The 24,328-nt window shown below is 40.9% G+C and overlaps 1 protein-coding gene across 1 annotated transcript in view; it reads left to right on the forward strand.

The window, feature by feature from the left end:
- Positions 1-12,040: 12,040 nt before the first annotated feature.
- Positions 12,041-24,328, forward strand: part of LOC100709964 (A disintegrin and metalloproteinase with thrombospondin motifs 20) — a 75,671-nt gene continuing 63,383 nt past the window's right edge. The window contains exons 1-3 of the mRNA XM_005451005.4: positions 12,041-12,478; positions 12,685-13,046; positions 18,106-18,274. Coding sequence (XP_005451062.1) covers positions 12,388-12,478; positions 12,685-13,046; positions 18,106-18,274 — 622 coding nt within the window. The 5' untranslated portion in view covers positions 12,041-12,387. The remainder of the gene's footprint in view (positions 12,479-12,684; positions 13,047-18,105; positions 18,275-24,328) is intronic.

Below are 24,328 nucleotides of genomic sequence, written 5' to 3' on the forward strand. Positions count from 1 at the left end.
CCTTTGATCAGAGGTACTCTCAGATCTTCAGCAACTTCCCTGCCATTTAGACCTGTTTACACAACTCCACAACTCCTCTAACAAGCACAGGGATAATACCTGGAAGACTGGTTTCAAGACCTGGTATAGTGGGCAACTCATAATGAAGTCTGACCTGGGTTTGGCCTCTTTTTCAGTTCATTGTTAACATTGCTGTTATTCTGATTGCTGTCATGTTTGTATTCTCCTTCACTTCCTTTGTTATTAATCTATGTGAAACTGTCTGTAGTTTCATAAAAAGATAAAATAAAAATGCAGTAGCTTTCTACAAAAATATATCACTACACATGAAAAGTACCACTCATATTTCCTTTTTTGCTTTTCTGCAGTAATAATCTAACCCCACAGCTGCAAAACCACAGACTACATGACGGAAAACACAGTCCATCATGGTTCCTATCATGCTTAATACAGATTCGGCCATGTTTCATGAGCTGCAACGCTCTGGTAAATACCACCATAAAGCACATAGTCGAAGTGGATAGACAGGAGATCAGAACCGGATGGAAGCTGTGATGACCATGTGCTGAGCTCTTACAGCAGCTCACAGGTCCCCTGATGGGGGTAGAAGGCTAAATGAAGACCACCTGTACTGGGGCTAATCCCCCAAACACCATCCTCCTCCTCCGGAGGAGGACTGCTTCATGGACTCATGCCATAGGATTTACACTGTTTTGAATTTGAACCAGTCCCTTTTGCCCCCCCTTTTCTCTTCCACTTGAAGTATGGGTAAGGGTGGCGAAAGGAAGGAAGGGGGTGCAGAGCGTTTTTCTTTTGTGTCGCTGATGTCAAGCTAAAGGTCACAGCTCACACATCTGACAGAATATTGTGTTCTGTTGGAGGTAACTGATGTGTAATCATAAAATTGTTTTGTGTTCATGTGCTCAATCACCGCTATCTGTTTTGGATTACGTTGCATCTCTTAAGTTTGCTCAATAAAGGAAAAATAAAGTTTCTCATTATGAAACAATTGTTCCACGTCCTTTTGTGCATTTGCAAAAGTTTTATGTTTGTATCTGGGTTTTGTTTTGTTTTTTGCCCAAATGTATCTGTTATCAAATCGTGGGAATACTTGACACAATTGCAAGTTAAAATGAACGCATGGAGAATTGAGCGCTTCGCTGCACTGTGCGCAATCAAGATTAGATCCGCAGATTCAAGGGCTTTGAAGCTGTGTATATGATGAAGGTCGCAAACAATATCTGACATCAGATTTTAACCTTGTTGTAGCGAGAAGTGAAGCACATACAAAGCGCACACACAAACATACACACAGACAAGCAAGCACATGCACATTAAGATTACACGATTCCATGAGCTAAGGAGACTGGCTGTCTACTTGTGTTTCGAGATAACGTATAAAAAAAGGGACAGTTTCCAGGTGTTGAACGCATCCACCCCCCCCCCACCCCCACCCCTTTTTGGCTATAGGTAGTCTCAGTGTGAAAGAGAGGAAGTGATTTACAGAGTTATTATATTTTGGGGTTCTTTCTTTTTTGTTGTTGAATTTTGGCTTGAGTTCATTAAGTTTTCTCACTGGATTTACTTGTTTTAATTTATTCATTGTTTAAAAATGTTCAATATAGATTCAATACTGGCATTTAAGTACTACACATAAATATAAATGCAAGTTCTGTAATGTGCTATAGTCCTGTAGCCTAATGCTTATCATGGCCTCTGCTTTATATTAATAAAATGAATGAAAAATGGGAAGTTAATGTTATTAATATTTAAGATAGTAAAGTTGGTACATAGCCAAATGTCTCAGACACTGGATACACACAATGAATGTGCACTCCATTGGTAGCAGAGGGTTTTAATTTCAAGCTCACTTCTGTGGAGTGTTGAATGCTTGAAAACACTTGACCACTTGGCAGTCACAAGGTTATGTTAGTGCATGGTTGTAATGCTATTAGTGCTGGTAAAGTTTTATTGAGTTTGATAGCATCCTTATATTGTGCACAACTGTACGGTTGACCTGTGTGCCGTATGGTGTCTTCCTTGTTGGAGAACTCTCAGCGAGGTTTAAACAGTCTGTCTGTTATATCTCTTTCTCTCTTGCTCGCTCACAGTGTAAGATACTCAAAGAGCAGCAGAGGGTTGTGAGCAAAGTGACTACCAGTGTGCAGTGTGAATTCTCAGGCTTTCTTATCATGAAGGATTTTGATAACACTAATTTTAGACCTCCTAATATCTCAGAGACCAGGTTATCTGTGCCTGTAAGGTTCCTGGGCTCACAAAAAGCTGCCATCTTTCACTGTGAAAGAACCAGGTCTTCATCAGCGGACACATTGGCTCAGTGAAAGCCTGGTTTGACAGATTCGACTCAGGCAGACAGCGTATGTGTGTGTTTCAAGGACAGGATCCTCACAACTAAATAAGGAGAAGTACAGAAGATGTTAAGATATGTTTATAATAAACAGTTTGGCTCTGAACTTTGTTAATGCCATATCATTTTAAGCTTAGAGATTTAGTCAGAGCCAGAAATTCAGATGGGATTATAGAAATTGGGATTAAATTTCAAAATAAATGAGGTGCCGGTAGGATTTTGGGTCTTTTGCACACAGCCTGGCGAGCAGTTTACTTATGTTTCCAGTCTGCATGATGAACTGAACCAATGTATTGGTGGCTGTTGCTTTTTATTTAGTCTTTCTTTTCATTCAACTATTGTTTTAAGAATTTAGCTCAATGAAACAGTATCTTACTCTAAACTAAAATAAGTTTTTGGTCTCCGAGAAAGAAGGTTTAAAAAGAAAGAAGAAAAAAAAGCCTTGCGCATGTGTGTTTATGTCTGTGCAACACTTTCATGCTCCAGGCCCTAATCCTTCTGTGAGGGAATGAAATGAGGCGAAAAGCAAAGTGATTCTTTGTGTGAGTGCCGAATAGCAGTGAGCTCAGCGGGTGTGTAAAAGGATGAGCCCTGCTTTAGACAGACTGACACTGTCAAAGCTTACAAATGATTTGCCATGTCTCACGTACAACTCGTGGCCTTCAGTAATACCGGTATTACTTCTGAAAAAACTGATTTGAAATCAATGATTGGACTTACCAACAGTACAGATCAAATTTTAATCGCAAGTATTTTTCTTTTCCATTTTCTCATTTTATAAAGCTTAACAACAAATCCCCTGATACTAAATTTTCTGGTTGGAAGATATTTAATTATATTACACATTTAATGAAAACTTTGATCTATGATAAAGTATTATAGGCTGGTCTTCTCAGGGAGTACCTGAATTTTGCTTCATGTCATCTGGGATAAGCTCCAGCACCACCGCAACAATATTAGATGTGTTTGTTTGCACTGAATAAATAAATGATAAATCCCATTAATTACATTTACTGTTCATAAATGAAGACGATTGGGATTGTGAGGCAGACCAGAGGCAAGTCTGACAAAAACAAAGCTTTCTTTGCATTAACATTGACAAACCCTAAAACATCACTTATGGACAATCAATGCCACAACTGTGAATATCCACTTTCTCTCTTTCCTACATCAGACGTCATTGCTGCTTATTTTTGGGTCTTTCTGCATTATGTTTTGTATTTAATAACTGAACGCATGCACTGTTTGGCTGACATCAGGTGACTTTCTTGGCTATTGAAGAATATCCCATTTCTTTGCCTTGAGAAACTCTTGGGTTGTTTTTGCAGTGCTTTGGGTCATTATCCATTTGCACTGTGCAGAACTGCCTGATCAGTTTTGGTGAATCTGAACAGAGAGCACAGCTGCTGTACACTTCACAACTCAACCTGCTGATTCTGTCAGCAGTCACATCATCAATAAACACTAGTTGCCCAGGCCCACTGGCAGCCACACATGCCCATTTCATAACATTTCTTTCACCCCCTTTGACAGATGATGTGCTATGCTTGCACTTTGTGGTAATCCTATGTATTTTCATGAAGGTGTTTCTTGATTCTAGACTGTGAAAATGACGCCTACCTTCTCAAGCTTGTTCCTGACTTGGTTGTTAACCATGGAAATAATTCTGTCATCATACCCTTTAGTATATTCTTTGATCTTTTTTGGCCTTTTGGTGTTGCTGAGCAGTTTTTGCTCTGTCTGAACGGTTTATTTGCAACATTGGTGCTGTTAATTCAATTTTATTAAATTCATTTACATTTCATTTATATCATGCCAAATATAAAATATAGGAGAGAGAAAACATAAATTCACGTCATGCAAGACTGGCATAAAAAAAACACAGAAAAGTACACACAGGAAAAAGGAGGAGATGTGCTCACTACATGGGAAATCCCCCAGCAGCCTGAGCCTATAGCAGCATAAATAAGGGATGTTTAAGGCTTCCTTGATCTGGCCTTGACTATAAGCTTTGCTGAAAAGGTGTCTGTCTCCCAAATCCAAACTGGACTTGGGAAGTATCCAGTTTCCTGTCAATAAGACAATAGAGCACTGAAGCAAGCTTGGAATCTTCTTAATGTAGTGTATGTTAATGTATTTATTTTGCCAGTCAGTCTTGCCTCATCCTCCCATTTTTTTTTTCTTGTCTAACATGACAGTTTTTCTCCAAAGGCAGGTTCAAGTTTTGGCTCTTTATTATGGAAGTGGAGAACCTCCAGACCAGGCATGTTATCTATTTTCACCCCAACCTCACTGTTATTTTGGTTGCTGGTCACAAATAGTAGGGCAGTTGTCCTGTCTGTGGCTCATGGGGATTGTACTCTGTAAATTACCCTCTGCAGTTGGAATGGTCAGGATTTAGCATCCTAGTCATATTTTAAGAAAAACACGATGGTTACTGGTGAACAGTGTGGCATTCGGTCATGGTATGGTATCAGATGGCAGATTGATGGCTGCGGTAAATGTTAGCGGTTGATGCTAAAATGCTAGTTCTTGCCCACTGATCAAACAACAAGGGTTAAAAAGCTGAGTTTGATTAAATTGACCGCATCATATCAACACATTCATGCTATTTCCATTTGCCACAGTGGACAAAGACATTTTTCAGAAATAAAATAAATCAACACTGGCGTGGCCAGCTGTCAAAAGAAATCAACACCCACTATTTTTATTAAGGGGTGTGGATGCACGATTGCCTGTTGACAAGTGCAAAAAAGGGAACACATTTCTCGGTGAAATTTAATCAGAAAGACAGTCACATGACCCATGTCGCAAGTGTCATGTTGTGAGCGTGGCCACACCGGATACACCACGGGTGTGAAACGGTCGAATGCCTTCTGTTTAGATCATCATCTGCTCTCCATAACATTTATTAGTGTGATGTCTTTTTGCAGTTTAGTGACACGTCCCTGGTGTCTGATCTTTTTAAAGTCAATTTTGCCATTAAACATGATCTCACTTCACTCAGCTGTATGATTTGCCTTCTCATTTTAGCGTAATTGATACAATCATGTGAGGAATTAAATTTGGCCTTTATGGCAGCAGACCTTAACCTTGACAACACCCTTCTCCTAATTTAAAGACACATGCTTTGTCTCACTCCTGTTTGCTCAAGCTCTTTACTAGTCAGTGGAACTAGAGTGCGGAAGCAGACACTTTCTATTAATGGAAAAAAGAGTGTTAGGAAGTCAGAGACTGGAACTGGAATTAGGCTGATTGTTTCCTTATACAGTGCAGTCTAAGCCTTCCTTGTTAGGCCTTTGCTTGTCATGTAATGAGCTCAGCAGCACAGTTATAAACACAGTGTCCCAACCATGAAAAGAGGACATCAAAATACAAAATTTGTACTTATAAAACAGCAAGAATTCACCATGTTTTCACTCATTTGGCTTTGCAACCATTGCTATAATGTAAAATTAAAGCCTTTGCCGTCTGATCTATTTCAGCAAAGAAGAATCCTTTTTGGGGTTTTTTGTATAATAAGATAATTCATCAGTGAGTCAGCCCTCAGAAGATGGGTGACAGAGTGTGCTTTAACATTGTTTTACAGCTGTCTGCAGAGCTGAGGCAGACAATGCCTCACTCAGTGGGAGTATGGAAAAGGTTGACAGACTGCTGTGTTTAAACGGAACTAAGAATTCAGCATCTCATGAAGCTGCGTTGAGGAAATGGGGGGGGCTTCTTGATCAATGCACCATGAGAACCACCTGAATGGTCACAGACCGGGGATTGCATATTCAGTGTGTTATGCTAACTCTTTGAGGGACACAGTAACTCCCCTATCCACCTCCCAGTGACTTTTTTATTGAATTTTCCTCTGAGCTGATTCAGTATCGCCATGTTAATTATAGTACAGTGATAAGAGTTCATTATACGCATGCACTGCAACAGCGGACATTGCAACACTGCACAACAATAAAGGATTCTGTGGACGGTCATGGAGGAACTTATGGTCAACAATCCATTACCCTCCTGGGAGGAACGATTCTCTGTTGTCATGTTACAATCTTTGCACTTGACACTGCTTACATGTACAAATATGTGTCAAATAAAGAAGATTTTGCAACACCACGAGAAGAGGCTGGTTCAGGCAAGGCTGGGTGATTTGTATCAGAAGGTATAGATCACTGTTATGACTGCAGAGTTCAAAACCAGCGACCCATGAGAGGCACAGCGGCTCTGGAACTGCTTGAGCTTTCGAGCTTAGGCTTTGCTTAAGTTTGGGGTACAGCAGAGAGGGGAGGGAAGTTCAGACTTTGGTTGATAAATTACCTGAATTGTTGGTGAGCTTCCACTACTGTCTTTGATTAGTGTACACTTTAACTAGTACTTTGAAGAGTGTAAGGATTCTTGCAGAGCTCCAAATGTGCTAAGGATACACCAGTGCCATTTTTTCATTATTAATTCAGTTTACCGAAAGATTTTATGTTTTTTTGCATTCTTTTCCCCATAAAAACAGTATTTGACAACTTCCCCTGTAACAAATGATGAATTTTGCCACCTCAGAATATATCAATCAAGAAGTGGTTTGATGACCATTAGTATAGATACAGTGTTTTTCCAAGAACCTGGACCTATACTGTTAAGCTGATCACTAAATTATTATGTAGACCAAGTCATTTTGTCCTGGAAGCAGGTCTGAAATTACACATATTGATCAAATCAGAAAAGAGAAACGAGGTTTACCCCTGCTAGGCCTCCGAGGGCGAAAGAATTAAAGACATAAATCAGTGTCAGAACAAAATACTTGATACAGACAATGAATGACCAAGGGAAGAAACAAGAAGCACTGACATGTATAAAGAGGCAAATCATTCAATGACTTCTTTTTTTTACTGGGTTTTAAATAACAGTAACATAGACAAAGGTTTCGGAGGTACACCAACTAAACTTTCTGCATCATTTCCCACTTCCTGCTTTCGCTCCTATCTCTCTATTATCATGGAAAAGGGCAGACACTTGTAAAGGGAGTGAAATATTTAGATGGCAGTGAATATAACACAATTTTTACCTTATTTTTTTATAACCTAAATCAAGATCATTCTTGGTCATTATCATTCATTTAACAATACCTTATGCATGTCTTTCCCTTCACTAAAAAGGTAGAGTCAGGCCAGAGACCAAACAAGCAATACAACACATAAAAAACATATAATAATAATAATGATTCACGTTTAAAAAAAACGATAATAAACAATAAATAATAACCAGCAAACTCCTAACCATAACTTTTTCACACTGCAAGCAACAGTCAGGGTATCAAGAGCCAACCTCGTGTGATGCATTTTTATGAAAATGACTCTTCACAATAAATAATTCAAATAAGAAAGATGGTGTAGATGTACAAATGTATAGATGATTACAACAGAAAACTGACGTGCAGATTTTGAGCAGACCCTGCGATATCTTGGAAACTACGCAGATATTGCAGATGTTTAGCCAAAACATCTGTCTGGAATAACAAGCACGTGAGTAGCTAGACTAAACCTAAATAAGCTATTTAGTGCAGGCATGTGGCTAACTCTAAAATGCACCATAGATTATAAAAGCTGGTTAGTGGATGGGCGGATGAAGAGGTGTTAAAATGATAGCTAGAGGCACTGGCACCTGTGTGCCATACAGCGGTTGTTGCAGTATAAGAAAGCTGCACATCTGGGACTTATCGTTCTCTTCATAGAATTAAACTCAGTCTTTTCTTTCCCCCTAAAATCGAAACATATAATTAGTAAAAATAGAAGATTTAAGCACCAAATGAGTCTTTTTTATGTGGCTTTAAAGCTGAACATTTCAAATATTTCATAAGAGAATTTGTTTCTTCTGTCACTATGTAAATCTGCTTTTCTTTGCCATAACCGGTTTGTCTCAAACCCAGTTCTTTTTTGCACATACCCAGTGAAAGAGCTGGGACACTGGACAAGAGGACTGAAAAGCCTCACAGGAGGTTTGAAGAGGGAATGAATAACACATCAGGGAGGCATCAGAGGAGTTACAGTGGGGAGATTTTTACTGAAAATAACAATAACTTCATCCCAGAAGGTTGAAATTCATAATCAGATTAGACAGCCTGACTTCAACACTGAGTAACTATTCTTTTAAAATATTGTCAGCTTTTAGGAACTGGAATGTGTGAATCCTGCATTTTTATTGAGAAGTTTGACCCTGTTTCCAGATGCGTTCTTGGTCTTGTTTCATTCTTTTGTGTAAGTTTATTTCAAAAACTTTCATCATCTGAGATGCTTACATATTTAACAGAAGCCTGGACTGACTGTTAAGAAGAATATAGTTCTTTCTACTTAACATTTATTGTAATATGTGAAAAATTATGCAATTAACAAAAAAGTTGTGGTAAACCTCTGTTTGGCCTACCGCCGGCCACACCACCGCTCTGTTAGCAGATATGTGTCGATGAAATAAAAGCTCTTGGAAGAGAGGGAAAAGGAAAAGTCAGAGAGACTTCAAAAAGTAATAGCCATGACTTGAAGACTAGATGTTTTGTGTCAAAGAAAGAGCTTTTGGTATCCGAAAGTGTTTCCGGTGAGACCACTGCGTCTAATTACTAACAATGCTGTGACATCAGTCTTCAAAGGACAAGATTTCTTTCACACATCCATCAACTTTGTGGACCACTTTACGTGCCCAAATGATTAACGAGAAGCTGGTCACTTCACAGCCAAGGAAATCCACTTCCTCCAATAGATGACAGTGAAGAATGGCTCATGATGCCTTCTATCCTCATTATTTTGTGCTTTGATTTCCTCAATGCTTTTCTCAAGTTGTAACTAAATAGTCATTTTTATGGTAGTTTCATTTTAATAGAGAGAGACAGAATATCAACCAAAAATAAAAACAAAAAACACACATACACATTACTTAAATATTATACAGTAAGTGATTTGTATGTCAGTGAATGAATAAATGTTTGATCATCAAGCAAAATTAGGACTTGGTGGAGAAACTCTAGTAGGGAGCGCAGTGGTAAGACATTTGACCTGAGCTACAACCACCCCTAAATCCCCTAGATCCATCCACAACCTATCTTCAGTGATCTGGCTGAGAGTGATACACGGCCCTCAACAGATCACTGACCAATAATGTCCTTGGTGACTGTGGTTCCAACAGATCATTAAAAGCTCCCACGATAATCCATAGTTTTGGGCTGTGTTACGGTTGCTCACCTCTAGGTCGTCTCCATATTTATGTTGCGGCTTTTGAGCCAGATCGTAACAGGCCGATCCACCACCTTTCTCCCCATGAGGTAACATCTTACACGGAGCTCCTGGTCAATAGCTGGTCATTTTATTTGTCTTTCATTTTCAAATAATAATAGCAACAGTTATCCTAACAGGTCTATAATCTTGTCCCTGGTGTCTTTGGTCTTGGCCATGGTGGTGAAGAGCTTGGAATAAAAGAAACTGATTCTGTGGACAGATGTGCTTTATATACATAACGAGATGAGATCAAGAGTATGTATAATTGATTGACTGATTGTCCTACATCAGGGATGTCCAACTCCAGGCCTCGAGGGCCGGTGTCCTGCAGGTTCTAGATGTGTCCTTGATCCAACACAGCTGATTTAAAGGCCAGATTACCTCCTCAACATATCTTGAAGTTCTCCAGAGGCCTGGTAATGAACTAATCATTTGATTTAGGTGTGTTGACCCAGGGTGATATCTTAAACCTGCAGGACACCGGCCCTTGAGGCCTGGAATTGGACACCTCTGTCCTACATGGTCACACAGTCAATCTATGGGAGCTAGAATTCAAATAATTATCAAACAATTATCCCCCTTTTATATGATGCTGAATAAGTGCTTAAACTCAGGCCTACTATCACAAATGGACAGGTTCTATTTCTTCAGCAAGATGTACATACAGTATAGCTGAGCAACATAATACTAAAATGGTAGTATTACACATTTTTACTGTTGTAGACAGTGCTGCTGATACCATGGAACATGTAAGAAGCTGTATGCACTGAGTTCCTAGTTTATCAGGGATGAGTTTGCAGCTCCATAACGTGCTGTTCAGTTAACTAAGATTTAACTTCATTAATTCAGATATCACATTAATTTCACTTGATTTCTCTTACTTGTCAGCAACAATAATAACTTAATGATCTGACTCATACTGTAATTTGAGCAGTGTTTGTATATTCATAATTATCCACAGTAGGTTCTGACTGTTCTCATTCGAATATTTTTTCCTGCCCACAGACAAATGATGCTAATGGCTACAATGAGTCATTGATGATCTCTGGCTGTTTAAGCAAAGGTTAGTAATGTTGAAAGTGTCAGTCATCACAGCATAGTCTATTTTATCCCACCTGAGACTAAATCGTTTTAGATGCTAATAATATCAATGTGTAAGTTAAAAATATCTCACATATTATCCAATATGTGTTAATATTGACGTCTTTCCCCTAATAAGTACTCTTTAAAATTTGTTATTTTTTCTGAGTTAATTAAAATATAACTATTTACTCTTTTACTTTAAACTTGCAAAGCTTTTTTATTACTAACTAATTACTTTTGTTGTTGGATCTAGGTCAGTCAAGGCTCTATTAAACACACATATATCACATTCTTTGTATATCATTAGATAAAATAAGATATTTCAATTTTACCAAGCAGCCAGGATGGGGTTTTTCTTTAATGTTTGATTTTTTCTGATCATCAGCAACACAAACACTTGAACTCCGAGGAAAACCAGCTGACTGCTGGGTGTTTCTCAGTACTCGCTGACATTTGGCAGCTGAGAAAAAACAATACGAAGCATGAAGTTAGTTCAGGCAGGCGTTCAAGTCGAGCTCTGCCAGTCCTTGCATATCAGCTGATCTCGATGCCAGTCCACATTAGCTAACGGTCCAGCTCATTTCATATGGGGCATACTGTTCAGGGTGCTTTAGCCTGCACACGGCCACTTTGCAACCCACATCTGGTCGTCTGTTCATGCTGTATCTGACTTATTTTGTTGAATATCTGTTGCCCTTGATACCTGCTCTGCAGTGTGCCGGGGTTTTCTTACCTCATTCTTTTCCACATAGCTACATGCAGGGGGCTTGGAGTTCATTGAACAGAGCAATACAGATTAATATAAACTATTAATTAAAGCCTTTTTTAATGCAAAAATGGTTTATGAATTCATTAAGACCAGCCTGTATGCGCTTCTTCGTATGTGTGTGTGTGCCATAAAACCTATATATTATCAGCCATAGTTATTATCTGCTAGCATGCTGGCCTGGCCAGTATAACAGTCTGGGTTTGAAGCCTAGCCTGTAAATCCAATATGACTTCATTGTTTGGCATCTCAGTTACATCACGACTCTTTATAATAACAGCCTAATATAGAATCAAGGAAATTTAGTGCTGCATGGCACAGCTTCAAAGTGTGGCTTACTTTCCTCAGAGTGTGCCTTTGTGTGTGTGAGAGTGACAAAGCTCGAAATAGCAAGAATCACGGCTGAAAACAAAAAGAAATCACCGGACTTTCACTTCGTTTTACCGTTTTGGCTGATTTTTTGCAACATGACCGGTCTCAGCACTGCAACACTCCAGCCTGTACCTTGTGTGGTGGCCGAGGCGCACTCACTATTGGCTCGAGATTGTAGGGGCGTTGCTTCGCAGTTAGTGAGTGCTTAGGGTGCACGGGGTGTTCTAGGGATGGCTAAGGGAAAGCTTACTTGGCACTGATCCCTCCTTTCAGTATAGACTGCAATTAACATTAGGCAGCACTTTTTTCCGAGTGGGGGGGATGAATGTGTCATAAATAGTTCGCCTTTATAGAGGGCAGTGGATGCATGTTGAGCAATGCGATGAGGCCAGTGCACTTTGCAAGACTTGCGCTGCAGAGAGCCTCCACGGATCCCACGACCTGCTGCTGACAAGCCGGGGGGAAAGGAGAGGCAGAGGGGGAGCCGCTCGGAGAGAGATTGAGGGTACTGCCTTGGAGACGACAGCCCGGGTTTCTTTGCGGAGGGAATCATGCAGTTTGCAATCTGGCTGGTTGGACTAATGTGTCATCTGTCAGCTTTTGTCCGGGAGACTCTGCAATACCAGTTGCATCCGAAACAAGGTAGTGTTTTCTTTTGGCTTGCGAGTACGATTAAGTGATACTGTTGAAATGTGTTTCAACATTATTAACGGTGATTGAGCATGATTCCCGGCGAGCGGTAGGCTTGTCACCTTGCATCTGCATTTAGTCCGTTACACAGGCTCTAGGCTGTTTGTTACCGTTGCTTTGTCTCTCAGTCCCAACTTTCTCTGACTTTTTTTGAGCAGAAAGCTTCATCAAGCAGCTGTCATCGTATGAAATCGTCAAGCCGCTACGTGTGAATGACTTCGGAGAGTCGTTCCCCCACAAACTGCACTACAGAAGGAGACGACGGAGTTTAAACGATGACCTGTCCGGTTTACGGCTTCACTACAGGATTGATGCTTTCGGGGAACGCTTTCATCTCAATCTAACCGCAGACTCCAGCTTTATCGCGCCCTCTTACACGGTGACACACTTGGGCGAGGAGCAGAGCAACGACACGGACTCCCAGTCCACTGACCCCGGCGATATGCGCCACTGCTTTTTCCGTGGACACGTCAACGCCAGGAGCGAGTACCCTGCCGTCTTCAGCCTGTGCACTGGTCTGGTGAGTACTTGCTTTCCACTCCGCTATCTTCAAACTTCTTTTTTGGGAAGCTTTAATCACTCTGACGTGCTTTCTTCCATTTCAACGAATTCCATCCACGCACGCACAGCCCACAGCTCAATCATGTGTGTAAGTGTGGATCGAGAGCAAGTGTTACTGGACTAGTGACAATGGGAAGCCCTGCACCTTTGTGCCTGTGGGGATGGTGGGATGGGATGGATGTGAGGGCTGGTTGTTATGGTTGGGATTGGGGCTGATTTGACAACAAGCCACTCTGTTGAAGTGTCCGTCAGCAAACACACTAAAACCCTGATGTGGTCATAGAGGATTTTCACACAGAAATGGATTATTAGTTATTTGGTGTCATGCTTGTGCTTGCTCATGCTTGTGAAACAGAGATGCCAAACTCATTTTACAGGCCATATACAGCCCACATTGGACCAGTGAAATTACATGATAAATGTGTCAAATGTTCTGGTAGTTCATTGCCCTTTTTTGTCATTTAACTAATAGTTAATTACTCTGTTTTAGTATGAATGGCAGTGGGGAGGAGGGGGGTCTTAATCAATTGGAAAAGCTGTAAAAGGTATGAAAATACAGTTAAAAGTTCAAAATCTATTTACATTCTTTGGGCTGATTTTGGGCCCGGGCCTTAGGTTTGACACCCCAATTTTAAAGCAGTCCAGTTTTTAATTTTATTAATAAAAATGCTGAACATTTCCTTGTTCCAGCTTCTTTAATGTTTGTAATATGATACTCAAATCATCATAAGTTTGACCCATAGACAAATAGGTCTTTTGAAGATGCCACCATGTAGTTCCTGGAACTCGCTTCTCTTGTGGTCACTCTTCATAGCCTAAAGAGGCATGTTCATTAATTGACAGAAGAAAAGAAGATGCTCATTGATGAAAATGTATCACATTTTTCCGCCCCGCCAACTTTATAGGGGTGTAATGGAATAAGTGGGTAATGAGGGGGTTTATGGGACTTATATATGCCAGAGTCATTTAGTTTGCTGACTCCTATGTGAGGGAATCTGATAACTGTTGACAGCGATGACTTCATGGGTCACATAAGGTTACTGGTACAGGGGCAGGGGGTTGACCTTAGTCGCGCCAGGCGGATTCTGGCATAGACTGTGCCTGGGGATGGGGCTGGGTGGGTGAGCAGGGGTTGTTAGAGTGGACAGATAGAGTGACCATAGCCTTAAAGTCTTCCTCCTGCCTTAGGCCATTATCAGTGATGGTTATCCTTATTTTAGATGTACAGCACAAGAATAGCATGTCATATAGTTATTTGCCCATTCAGTTAAAAATCACAAGTCTTTGTATTATCACTTTGCAAGAATTGACTCACAGCAGTGCAGCTATCAAAAAATAAAATAAAGTCAAATAAAGTGTTTTTTCTGTTTATTCACCAATTTAAGACACAAGGTGTTCTCCATTTATCAGGGAAGCCTTTAATTGCCTTCTCTGATATATGACTCACTTACACAAACATGTGTGCATCCTTTTTTTCAGCAAACCTTCTTGCTTCCTTGCAACATCAGTCATTGAGAATGACAGGACAATGGATACACCACCAGAGGCTATTGGGTCATAAATGTTTCCGTGTCTGATCACTGGGGTTTAATGGCCCGGGCACATTTTGTTGAGATGAGGTCATTAAGGAATAATTAGGCCCTAAAACAAAGGAGTCATTCTGGAAAAAGCAGTTTCCCCTTTCGTCCAATGTTGCTCAAAGCTATCACCAGGGGGCAATTGAGGAGAGCTTGGGGGAGGCAGGGTTGAGGAGCTTTTGGCCTTTTCAAAGTGAGTCATGATGGGCAGAAAAGAGGAGAAATGCCCCGAAGAGGAGACAGCTGCCAATGAAGGATGCGGAGGAGACTTAAAGATTGCTCACACCGTGGGAAATTTGGGTTCCTTGAGGAGCCGGGTCTTTCAGTCCACTCACATAATAAAAGTGTAGGTTAAGTCAGGCTGTTCTGACAAATGCATCTGTTTTACTTCCAGCACAGAATGAAGCAGCTCTGCACAAAGATCAGGTCATGGCACCTTCATGCCGTAAGATATTTAACAGAGACCGACTGCAGGTGTCTGCAGCCACAGAAAATCATAGTGTCTTTGAGAGATTTCATAATAGAGCTGTGTGCCAGCAGTCGGTCCACTCATGTCATGAATGTGACCTCGCTTCAAAAAGGGGTCTCTCAGTTGTAAGGTCCAGTTCAGCACCCAGTACTGAACAGCAGCCATTGTGTCTGCCCAAACCTTTGTCAGATTTGCTGCTGAGCTAATGCTGGGAAACCCTGAATCTCTTCCTCTCCGCTGACTAAAGGGAGCATTTATCTGTTCAGCTTTCTGTTAACACTACACGAAACTTTAGACCGGATCACCCGTAATTACCTAATTAAAGTTAATTCACCATAGACAGTGATTTACAAGACACCGGCAAACATCTACCAATTTTTGCATTGTATAAATCATTCATTATATTTAGATTATGACGGCAGTGGTTTGAAAAAGGCTGCAGTACTCATATGTTGAACAGGTATATTTAAACAGAGAGTTTTATTTTCACAACCAGATGAGACGAAAGTGAATGTTTTGAGCCTGCTGTGAACAAAGAGGACATTACATCGACAGTTTGATGACAACAGAGTAATCTCCACCTGCTCAAGATCTGCACTGAAACGAACCAGAGCATGTACCAAATGAACCTTGTGCTTGGAATATTTTTTCGTAGTTCCAAGGTCAAGAATGAAGTAATATCTGACTGTTATTCAGTAATCATTTTTTGAAACACAAAGGAAAACATTCTTTGCAGTGGATAATTCCTGATGCGTTTTAGCCACATAAATTTGTTTTTTACTCGACCGTGCAAATGTAAGAAAATGTAGTCGTGTATGCCTGAGTGGATTGACTCTTATTTTGACTGCAAAGACCATTTCATGAAGACTGTTTATTCAGTATCAGCTTCTCTGGCGAGTTGTTGTCACAGCATGTTTTGTGTCTATGATGAGTGATTGGTGGACTTTAGGACTTAAAGAAAAGAGTCACATCATCTCAAAATCATTCATACAAACGCATCAGTTCATGCTGTCTTCTCTCAAATTTCACCGCTGGATTTGAAAGCTACTTCTATTTTGTTTCTGCATTGAAGAAGCAACTTCACTGGCTTCTCAGAACTGAAGAACCAGTACTGATCCAGGACAGAGGGGGGGGTGAAAATGTTCAAGTGTAAGGTCTGCTTCAACAAGTGAAGGCGTTTTTATCCTGTGCATTGTTTATGCAAGTTTGGACACTATTGCACTGAACCCACATCCATATGTTTTTGGAAAATGGCACAGTTATTCTAAATCAAAGAATTAATATGTGATTGAAGTCCAGACTCTCAGCTTTTATTCAAGCAATTAAGCAAAAGTATTGCATTAAGTTTTCAGGAATTACAGCCACTTTTATACACCCCTCCCTTATTTTCAGAGGCTCAAACTGATTTGGGTAGACTAACATAATTTTAAATATCAGGACTGTTTTTCATACTTTGGTAGGTTCTAGACTGCCTGAAGTCTCTGTTAGGCCTTTACTGTAAGCCACCTTAGATTGTTGCTTGTATGTGGGTCTCTTTGCCTTCAGCTTTGTCTTCAGAAAGTTGAGTTGACAGAGTCCTAGGTTATCTTTGCAGTATGCTTTGGGTCATTTAACTATTTGCACTGTCTGATCTGTTTTGAAGTGTTTGGCTGAATCTGAGCAGATCCTGAGCAGATCCTGCTGATTCTGTCAATAAGTCACGTTATCAATAAACACCAGCAAACTTGTTCTGTTGACAGTGATAGTTGCCCATACCATAACATAGCCTTGTCTTCTAGTCCTTCTGGTGTTGCTGAGCTGGCTGGTGCATTCCTTATTTTTAAGAATGTAGCAGACTGTTGATTTAACCACTCTTAAAGTTTTTGTTATCTCTTTAATAGTTTTATGTTTTGTTTTTCAGCCCAATGATGGCCTCATTCACCTAAACTGATATCTCTTTGACCTTCATATAGTTCCAGTTAACATCTAAGTAATGAAAGTGCAACACTTGGAATCAACTCCAGAACTTTTATCTGCCAAATTTGTTGTGGAACGACGCGGAAACAGGCCTCACTTGGCCGTGAAACTGCCTTCACATCTTGATTGGAATTGAATGACATACAAAGGCAAAAATTACACAAATTGTGCCACTTTCCAAATACCTAACTGTACAACTTAGTGCCTTTAACCCTTTTCAGGAGCTATAGTATAAACCTGCAAGGGATCTAATCCCTCACTTTTTGAAAAGTAGGGAGGAAAAGTGCAGTTCCAGTTTGTACTTGTTTTCCACGTCCGAGTTGTATCTTTTCCATTGTCAAATGTCCATCACTCGGGGATGGTTGTGGCGTAATGCTGCCTTAAAGATAACATTCCAGCCTCCAATATCCTGTTTAAGTGTGCGCATGAAATTACCATGCAAACACCAGTGTGCCTCATGGCTGAGTGAGCTAAGAAGCTTTGTGAGGGACCGAGCTGCCAAATCAATATTAGCATTCCTCTGTCAGCAGCTTGGTCCGTGTATGATGATGTCACTCTTCCCAGTGCCAGGGTTTTAAGGGAAAAAGGCATTTTGACACTTACCGGCCTAATAACCTGTGCATAAATGTGTGAAACGGTTTACTGAATTGCAACAGCGCCCTGATAAATGTATCATGCAAAAGACTTAAAATGTTTCAAAACTCGCCTTCATTGTCATGGAATGAGATTATCGGGGCTAAAACTTCAACAATAACTGACATGAAAATGGTTACGGATATTCTGTTGCCTTTTCAATCAGCATGTTCTTTCCATACACACCTGTCAAAAGAGCTTATTTAAAAGCATGGAAATAATGTGAACCCTGGTGCCAGAGGCTAGGACAGAGTGACTGCAAAGAGACCACAACCTGTGTAAATGAAACTGTGAAATAAACAGACACACATACAGTAGAATATGCACACATGCATGTGCATGCTTTGTACCGGTGACATCTCCTGGCTTTTCCCCCCTTATAGATTGGAACTTTTACGACACAACATGGCGAATTCTTCTTGGAACCCCTTTTAAACGCTGCGGGGGAGGAATACGATGAAGAACACAACAAACCTCATCTCGTCTATCGACATGAGAGGAAAAGAAACATCTCCAAAACTGACAACAATGCAGAGCCCTGTGCTGCCTCAGGTAATAGACTGCCTAAGTATTCTACCTGTAACCACAGTCTGTCTGACTTTCACCCACAAACACTTACCTCCTTATCTCCTGAATTTTCTTTCTGAACCGTGGCAATAAACACTGCCCTAAAATGTAAATTATACTCAGTCACGATCTTTGGCTTGCAGATTTCAGCCTTGATTAGTGGCTGTTACTTGTGCACTGCGTGGTGGTTTCATGCCTCTTCTGCTGGAACATTGAGTCCCAGGTCTGTAGCAGGAGCTCAGAGGGTAGGTGCGATAACTTTTTAGTTTGCAGTTGAAAAGAACTGGGGAGGTTTTCCACTTGGGAGGCTGCTGGAAAGTTCCCCCAATTTCATTTGAATTTTTATGGTTGAGGCCCTGCGGGTGGTGGAGAGGCCCTCAAGAGAAAAGCAGGGTGACTGAGTGAAGTTCACCTCGATGGAAGACCTTAAAGTTGTCCTCACAAGGATCTCCGCGGGGGGCCTTTGTTGAGTGACGCGATAAATCTTTTATATGCCGACTGCTTGATTTGTTTGTTGTCTGAACGCAGCCATTGTCGCCCGGTGGTGGCCTTTGTGTGTGGCGGTGGGTTAAAAAAACTTGGACAGGCCAGCGCCGCCTCAATATGCTCAACCCTTTCACTCGCTCAGTCTGTGTGAGGCAAACAGAGACCCAGCATTCGCTGAAAGCTTTCTGTATATATATCTATTAACCCCCTGACTTTTAATGTTTTAAGAACATCCATTTCCACCATTCAGTTTAAGTGTGTAAACCAGTTTAATGTGTAGTTAACATGAAATGAGAAGCATCCTGAAATAGCTTCTCATGACCTCTACTGTGAAATGAAATCCTTTTGTTCAGTGTACAGCAGGAGGTAGCTGGGATGTAGGTGTTTAAAGTGTTAGAGACACCTGCGGGGCCTCATCAAAGGATAGCAAGTAAACAATGAGCAAGGGATTAAAAGAAGCAGTGGGCCTGGGTTAGGACTGTGAGGTGTCCCCAGATTGTGCCATTATCAGAAAGGGCCATCTCCACATGTTGTGAAAAATTGGTTCTTTGAAGGCTTCACTGAGCACAGACTAATAGGCTTGTCCTGTCTTTTTATGACACACAGCGCAGTGCAGGTTACATATAAACACTAACTTGACGCGTGTCGTCCTGCTTCCAGAACACTTGCAGTTCTTTCTCCTGGTCTTTGGGCATTTTCCTTCTGGCTTTGGATTGAACCTCTTGCCATTTTCTTGCAGTATTTCTGCACATTGATGTCTGAGAATGCAAATTGTCCACTTAATTTTCTTCATCAGACTAAACTGACTTCTAAATATGATAAAATAAATGTCAACACACTCAGGCTGTCAGCTTGTCATCGTGTTTGAAAGATTGGAAAGCTTTATTATTGGGTTAGAGGAGAGCATAGGCATCACACAAGACCACATTTTAAGCATTTCAGGATGAGTCAAGTCTAAAACAGATCATTTTGTTTTCAGTTAAAAAGCATTTCAGTTGTTTGCTTACTATCCACAGACTCTGATTCACAGCAAGAAGCACATAGATTACCCCCCCAAAAACCTGTGATATTAGCAAGAGAGCCGATTCCAATCTGCTTTCTTTTTGACCAGCTCTAAAAGGATTCTCTGTCAAGGTCAATGCGATCTTATGACTCTGTTTTTCTCTTTGTCATTTTCTCTTCCATATTCGTGTTTTTTGTGGAGAGAACATTTGAGCCACACAGAGAAGTGTTGATGGCCTTCCAAGCAGCCACTCTGATTTGCAAAAAAAAATAGTTTTTGCAAGACATATGGTGATTTTATTCCATATCCACCCCCCTCTTTTTGCTGTTCCCTGAAGCAAAACATATTTTTGAAAACGATAAAGATGAAACAAACTGCGCTTTATCAAACACACCTTCAGGAAACAGCATGTGTATCAGCAGAACGATACCTCTGGTAAGATAAGAGTTTCCTTTAGAAATGCTGGCTCAGAATACCTCCCTCGTGCACTGCGCAGTGTGCCAGAACAACGGAGACTTCTGTATCTACTGTCTTAAGACAAGTAAGAGTTTCCAAGATCTCTGAAAGAAAAAAATGCTGAAAGGAGAGGAAAGCGATGTTTCCACATAGAAACATTTCACAAAGATGACGCTCTGTTTTGAGCTTTGAGCTTGTCATCTCCGACACGTACAAATACTTGACTTATTCATACTTGCGCTGTCACTGCTTGTGAGATGTCAGATGTAGAAGTGGACTGATAAGACTAAAGTGTTACCTTGATGGAAAATTATATTTTGTTATTTTAACAGTCAGGACACGTCTGTCTTCAGCTGCTTTTCTTCACGACATGTGTTCATGCTCTGTTGATAAAGCGAGAGGCTGTTATTGTAATGTTGTGTTGAATGGATGGAAGTTTATATGACATTTTTAAATGTAAATTCATCCTACTGAACCACTGATGCCAGTGTCTTTGATGGACATTGCTTGCAGCTGTATCAGTTTCCTTTCTCTGTCAGCCAACCTGGGTGGCTTTCCTTCTGTTTAGAATACCTTTACTGAAGTAGATAGCTGTTGAGTGGGTGATTAATGTTTTAAAGTCACAGAGTGCCTTGTTGTGCCTCGCTCTGAATTTTGAAAGCATAGAGGGAATAAAGCTTAACAGGCTCAAACCACAACACGGCTCCGACCCCTAATGACACATTCTACAGGGTATCAGTCTGTCGGCTTGCATGTGAATCCCCGTGTCATCCTTTGATAGAGATAAGTGCAGAAATGAGGGTGGCTGCAGGTAGGGGTAGATTCTTCTGTCGCTCTGCTCCCTTTGCTTTTTAAAAATCCATGTGAAGACAAGCAAAAGGCGAAGGGAAGCGGGAATTGCAAAGAATCTCTTTCACCAAGCCACTGGCTGCAAGTCCAGAGCTGTGGGGTGTCATATTTTGTCTGAATTAGAAACAGTGAAAAGACTAAAAGACAGCTTGACACCAAACTGAAACCCAACTACCCAAAGTCCTGTTCCAGCGTCGGCTCTCAAGCAGCTTGCCTGATTTCTTGATGGGTAACCGAGGGCAGCTTGGAGACCGAATTGCCTGGCGTTGATGTGGCAATACTTGGCACAGATGGCATCTGTGCCCCCTGACCCTTAGCACAATCATCGTATAGGATTCCCCTCTCGGTGCCCACTGTGTATACATGGTAGCTCAAATGCTAGCATCAGGTTTTTGGTCAATGGGTTCATTTACATGGAAAAATGTCCTCCCCCGCCTGCGGTTTGAACTAGCCGACTTGAATCGGTGCCTGCCCTCCCTTTGCGCTTTCATGTATGTGAATGGAGGCACTTGTTGATTGTGACCTCACTTCCCTCTTTGTTTGGAGTCACTCACTGGATGAGTTGATGTGACCTTGAACTTTTCCCTCCTAGAGGTGCGTGGATTCTGGGCTTGGCGGCTTGTTTGCCGGGCCTCACTTGGAACTATGTATGCATTAAACCCTTTGTTTTCCTCTGAAGCACGGCTCTTGACAGGGGTCAGGAAAGGTGGTCAGATAGGGTGTGATGGGCGAACAGCAATTACTCTGTCATCTTTACCATCTTTCTTTAGATTGTGTGGAACTTCTGGGTGTCACATGGCTCCAAAGGGCTTAGGCTTATTTTGTGGCCTTATGGCCCTTGCACTGACTCAACCTCCTGCATTCCAGGAAGTACCTATTGTGGCAAAGAATAAAAACAGAGTTTGTTTTGGGGCTTTTGTGTTCGTGTGTAAATGTGGTTTTCTTGTGAATGTGTTTTTGTGAAAGTGCATGTCATCTCCTTGGCCTGTCAGTGAATGAAGTGTCCCACTGAGTGCTCAGAATTGCTGAGCAAGAGTGGCGAGGAATGGGGAAACTAACTTCTTTCTTTGTGAGTTCTGGCCTGCACTGCATGTGCCTGTCTGTCTTGCTTCAGAGCTTGGCAGTGGCCCTTGCCTTTTCTCAAGCTCCCACTGCCTGCTTTTCTTCTTTTACACCTGCTTCTATAAAGTAGCTTTCTTACTCACTGCATTGCTGTTGGCCCTCATTTGAAAAAGACTCATTTCTCTTGTCTTTTTGAATGGCAGTTGAATATTTGTGTCTTTTGAATCACTGTGATCTGAACACTAGCCTTAAAATGTGTCAGATGAGTCTAAAAAAACCTGATTTTTCATGCATTGATTGCGAGTTTGAGCCACCACATGTGCTATTTGTGTGTAATGAGTGAGTTTTCCCTTCAGGCAGGATGCTCTGTTGAGTTACTGCCTCAAATTTCATAACACTCCATGACAGATAATGCAAGCAGCTAATAATTTGGTCCATTGCACTCGCTGATTTTAGGATAACAGATACTCCGGACAGGGCTAAGTAGGGCTGGGTACACACACAGTCTGTAACTTTAATAGCTGCCATGTGCCTACCCTGAGGCCACAGCCCTATTGAACCCAGTGTGTTGGGTGTGTTGCTCAGATTCCAACTTGAGCTATTTTCTGCCACTGAATACTGTCTGGGCATTCTTAACAGACTTGAGCTTATTCAAACAACTTGAGTGACAGTGACTAACTGCATGGTGGCATGGATGCCGGAAGAGCAAGTTTCCCACTAAGGGCAAACCCAAGAGATGACAGGGAAATCATCAGTGGCATGGCCAGGGTCGCGGGCTGTTTACTATCATAGAGGCCAGACATCCTTCAAAAACACAGAGCTACTTTTTTAATGTAAAGATCAATTATAGTTCAGTATCTAAAGTAGGGGTTTCTTTTAAAATATGGCAGACGTAATTAAGTCATCCATACTGATTGTCTTGGAGTAAAATCAACATCTCGATATTTAAATGGTTCCTTGAACAGATCTGTAGTCATTGTTGAGTCACAAATGGTCGTCTTCAAGGAAAAGAAAAATGAGGCCTTGTATATGTCCTTATCAGATAGGATTTTAACATTACGTATCAACATGTGATTGCATAAATTGCAGTGTTGAGGTTGATGCTGCTCTTTAGGAATGCGTTTCACAAAACCTGAAGATCCTGTTTAATTTGCTGCTTTGCATTTTATTAGCATCCTGTGTGTGCAAATCTCCGATTGGGCTGGTTCTGTGTACCTGTGTACATACATGTGTAAAACCAAGGTTAGTATGGCCTTCACTCAAGCAAAATGTTAGCAGTATTTATCCCTGCAAAATAAGACCTTAAAATATGCTGCCCCTTTTTTTCATAGAATAATCTACAGAAGGACAGGAAACTGTCCAGAATAGTTACTGTCGGGGAGTTTCAAAGGATCGAGAACATAGTGCTCATTGTTAATGTCTTTGCTCTTGAAGTGGCACTAGCTCTGTGTTATTGTATATACAACATTGTATATCATGTATATGTTGTGTTCACTCGCTTGTTTTGTATGTCAGTACAAGTAGAAACTTTTTATTAATGTTTAGAATGACTAAATCTTTGCCTCTGTCTTGACCAGATCACTTTTGAAAAAGGATCTTTTAATCTCAATGGGACTTTTATTTGGATAAATAAAAGTTAATATTATTAGAGACTTTTCATCAAATCTTTGACACATTTTGAAGAGCTTTAGAAAATGATGTATTTGCTCTTCATTGGCACTTCCTTGTAAAATGCCAACATCTCTCCTATAAACTATTGACTCTGTCTTCCAGATGTAACCAAATTACTGTAAGATTTGAAGACGTGTATTCAACAAAGAGGAAGGGTTGCTTCTTGCGTATCCCAATCCAAACATTTTCAACTGAATTCAAATGGCATCCATAATGATTTAATCTTTAGTATATTTGGATGAACCTCTTTAAACTAGACATCGGGAGTATCTTGGTTTGGCTAAGATAACACTCCAGGCTACTACCCGTCACAGTTCTGATCCACAAGTAGTGTTTCGTCATTTGAGGAGGTCTGCAGCCGACCACTATGCTGTCTTTATCTCTGAACTGAAAATATCAGCCGAGTGGACTGCAAGTGTACAAAGACCATACTTCTAGTGATGTCGACAGCCACGCCACTTCACTTTTAAAAGCCTTCTTCAGCAGAAGCAATTAGCTGCCTTACTTCTCCA

The sequence above is a fragment of the Oreochromis niloticus genome, linkage group LG7 (assembly GCF_001858045.2).
Source record: "Oreochromis niloticus isolate F11D_XX linkage group LG7, O_niloticus_UMD_NMBU, whole genome shotgun sequence".
NCBI classification, from domain to species: Eukaryota; Metazoa; Chordata; class Actinopteri; order Cichliformes; family Cichlidae; genus Oreochromis; species Oreochromis niloticus.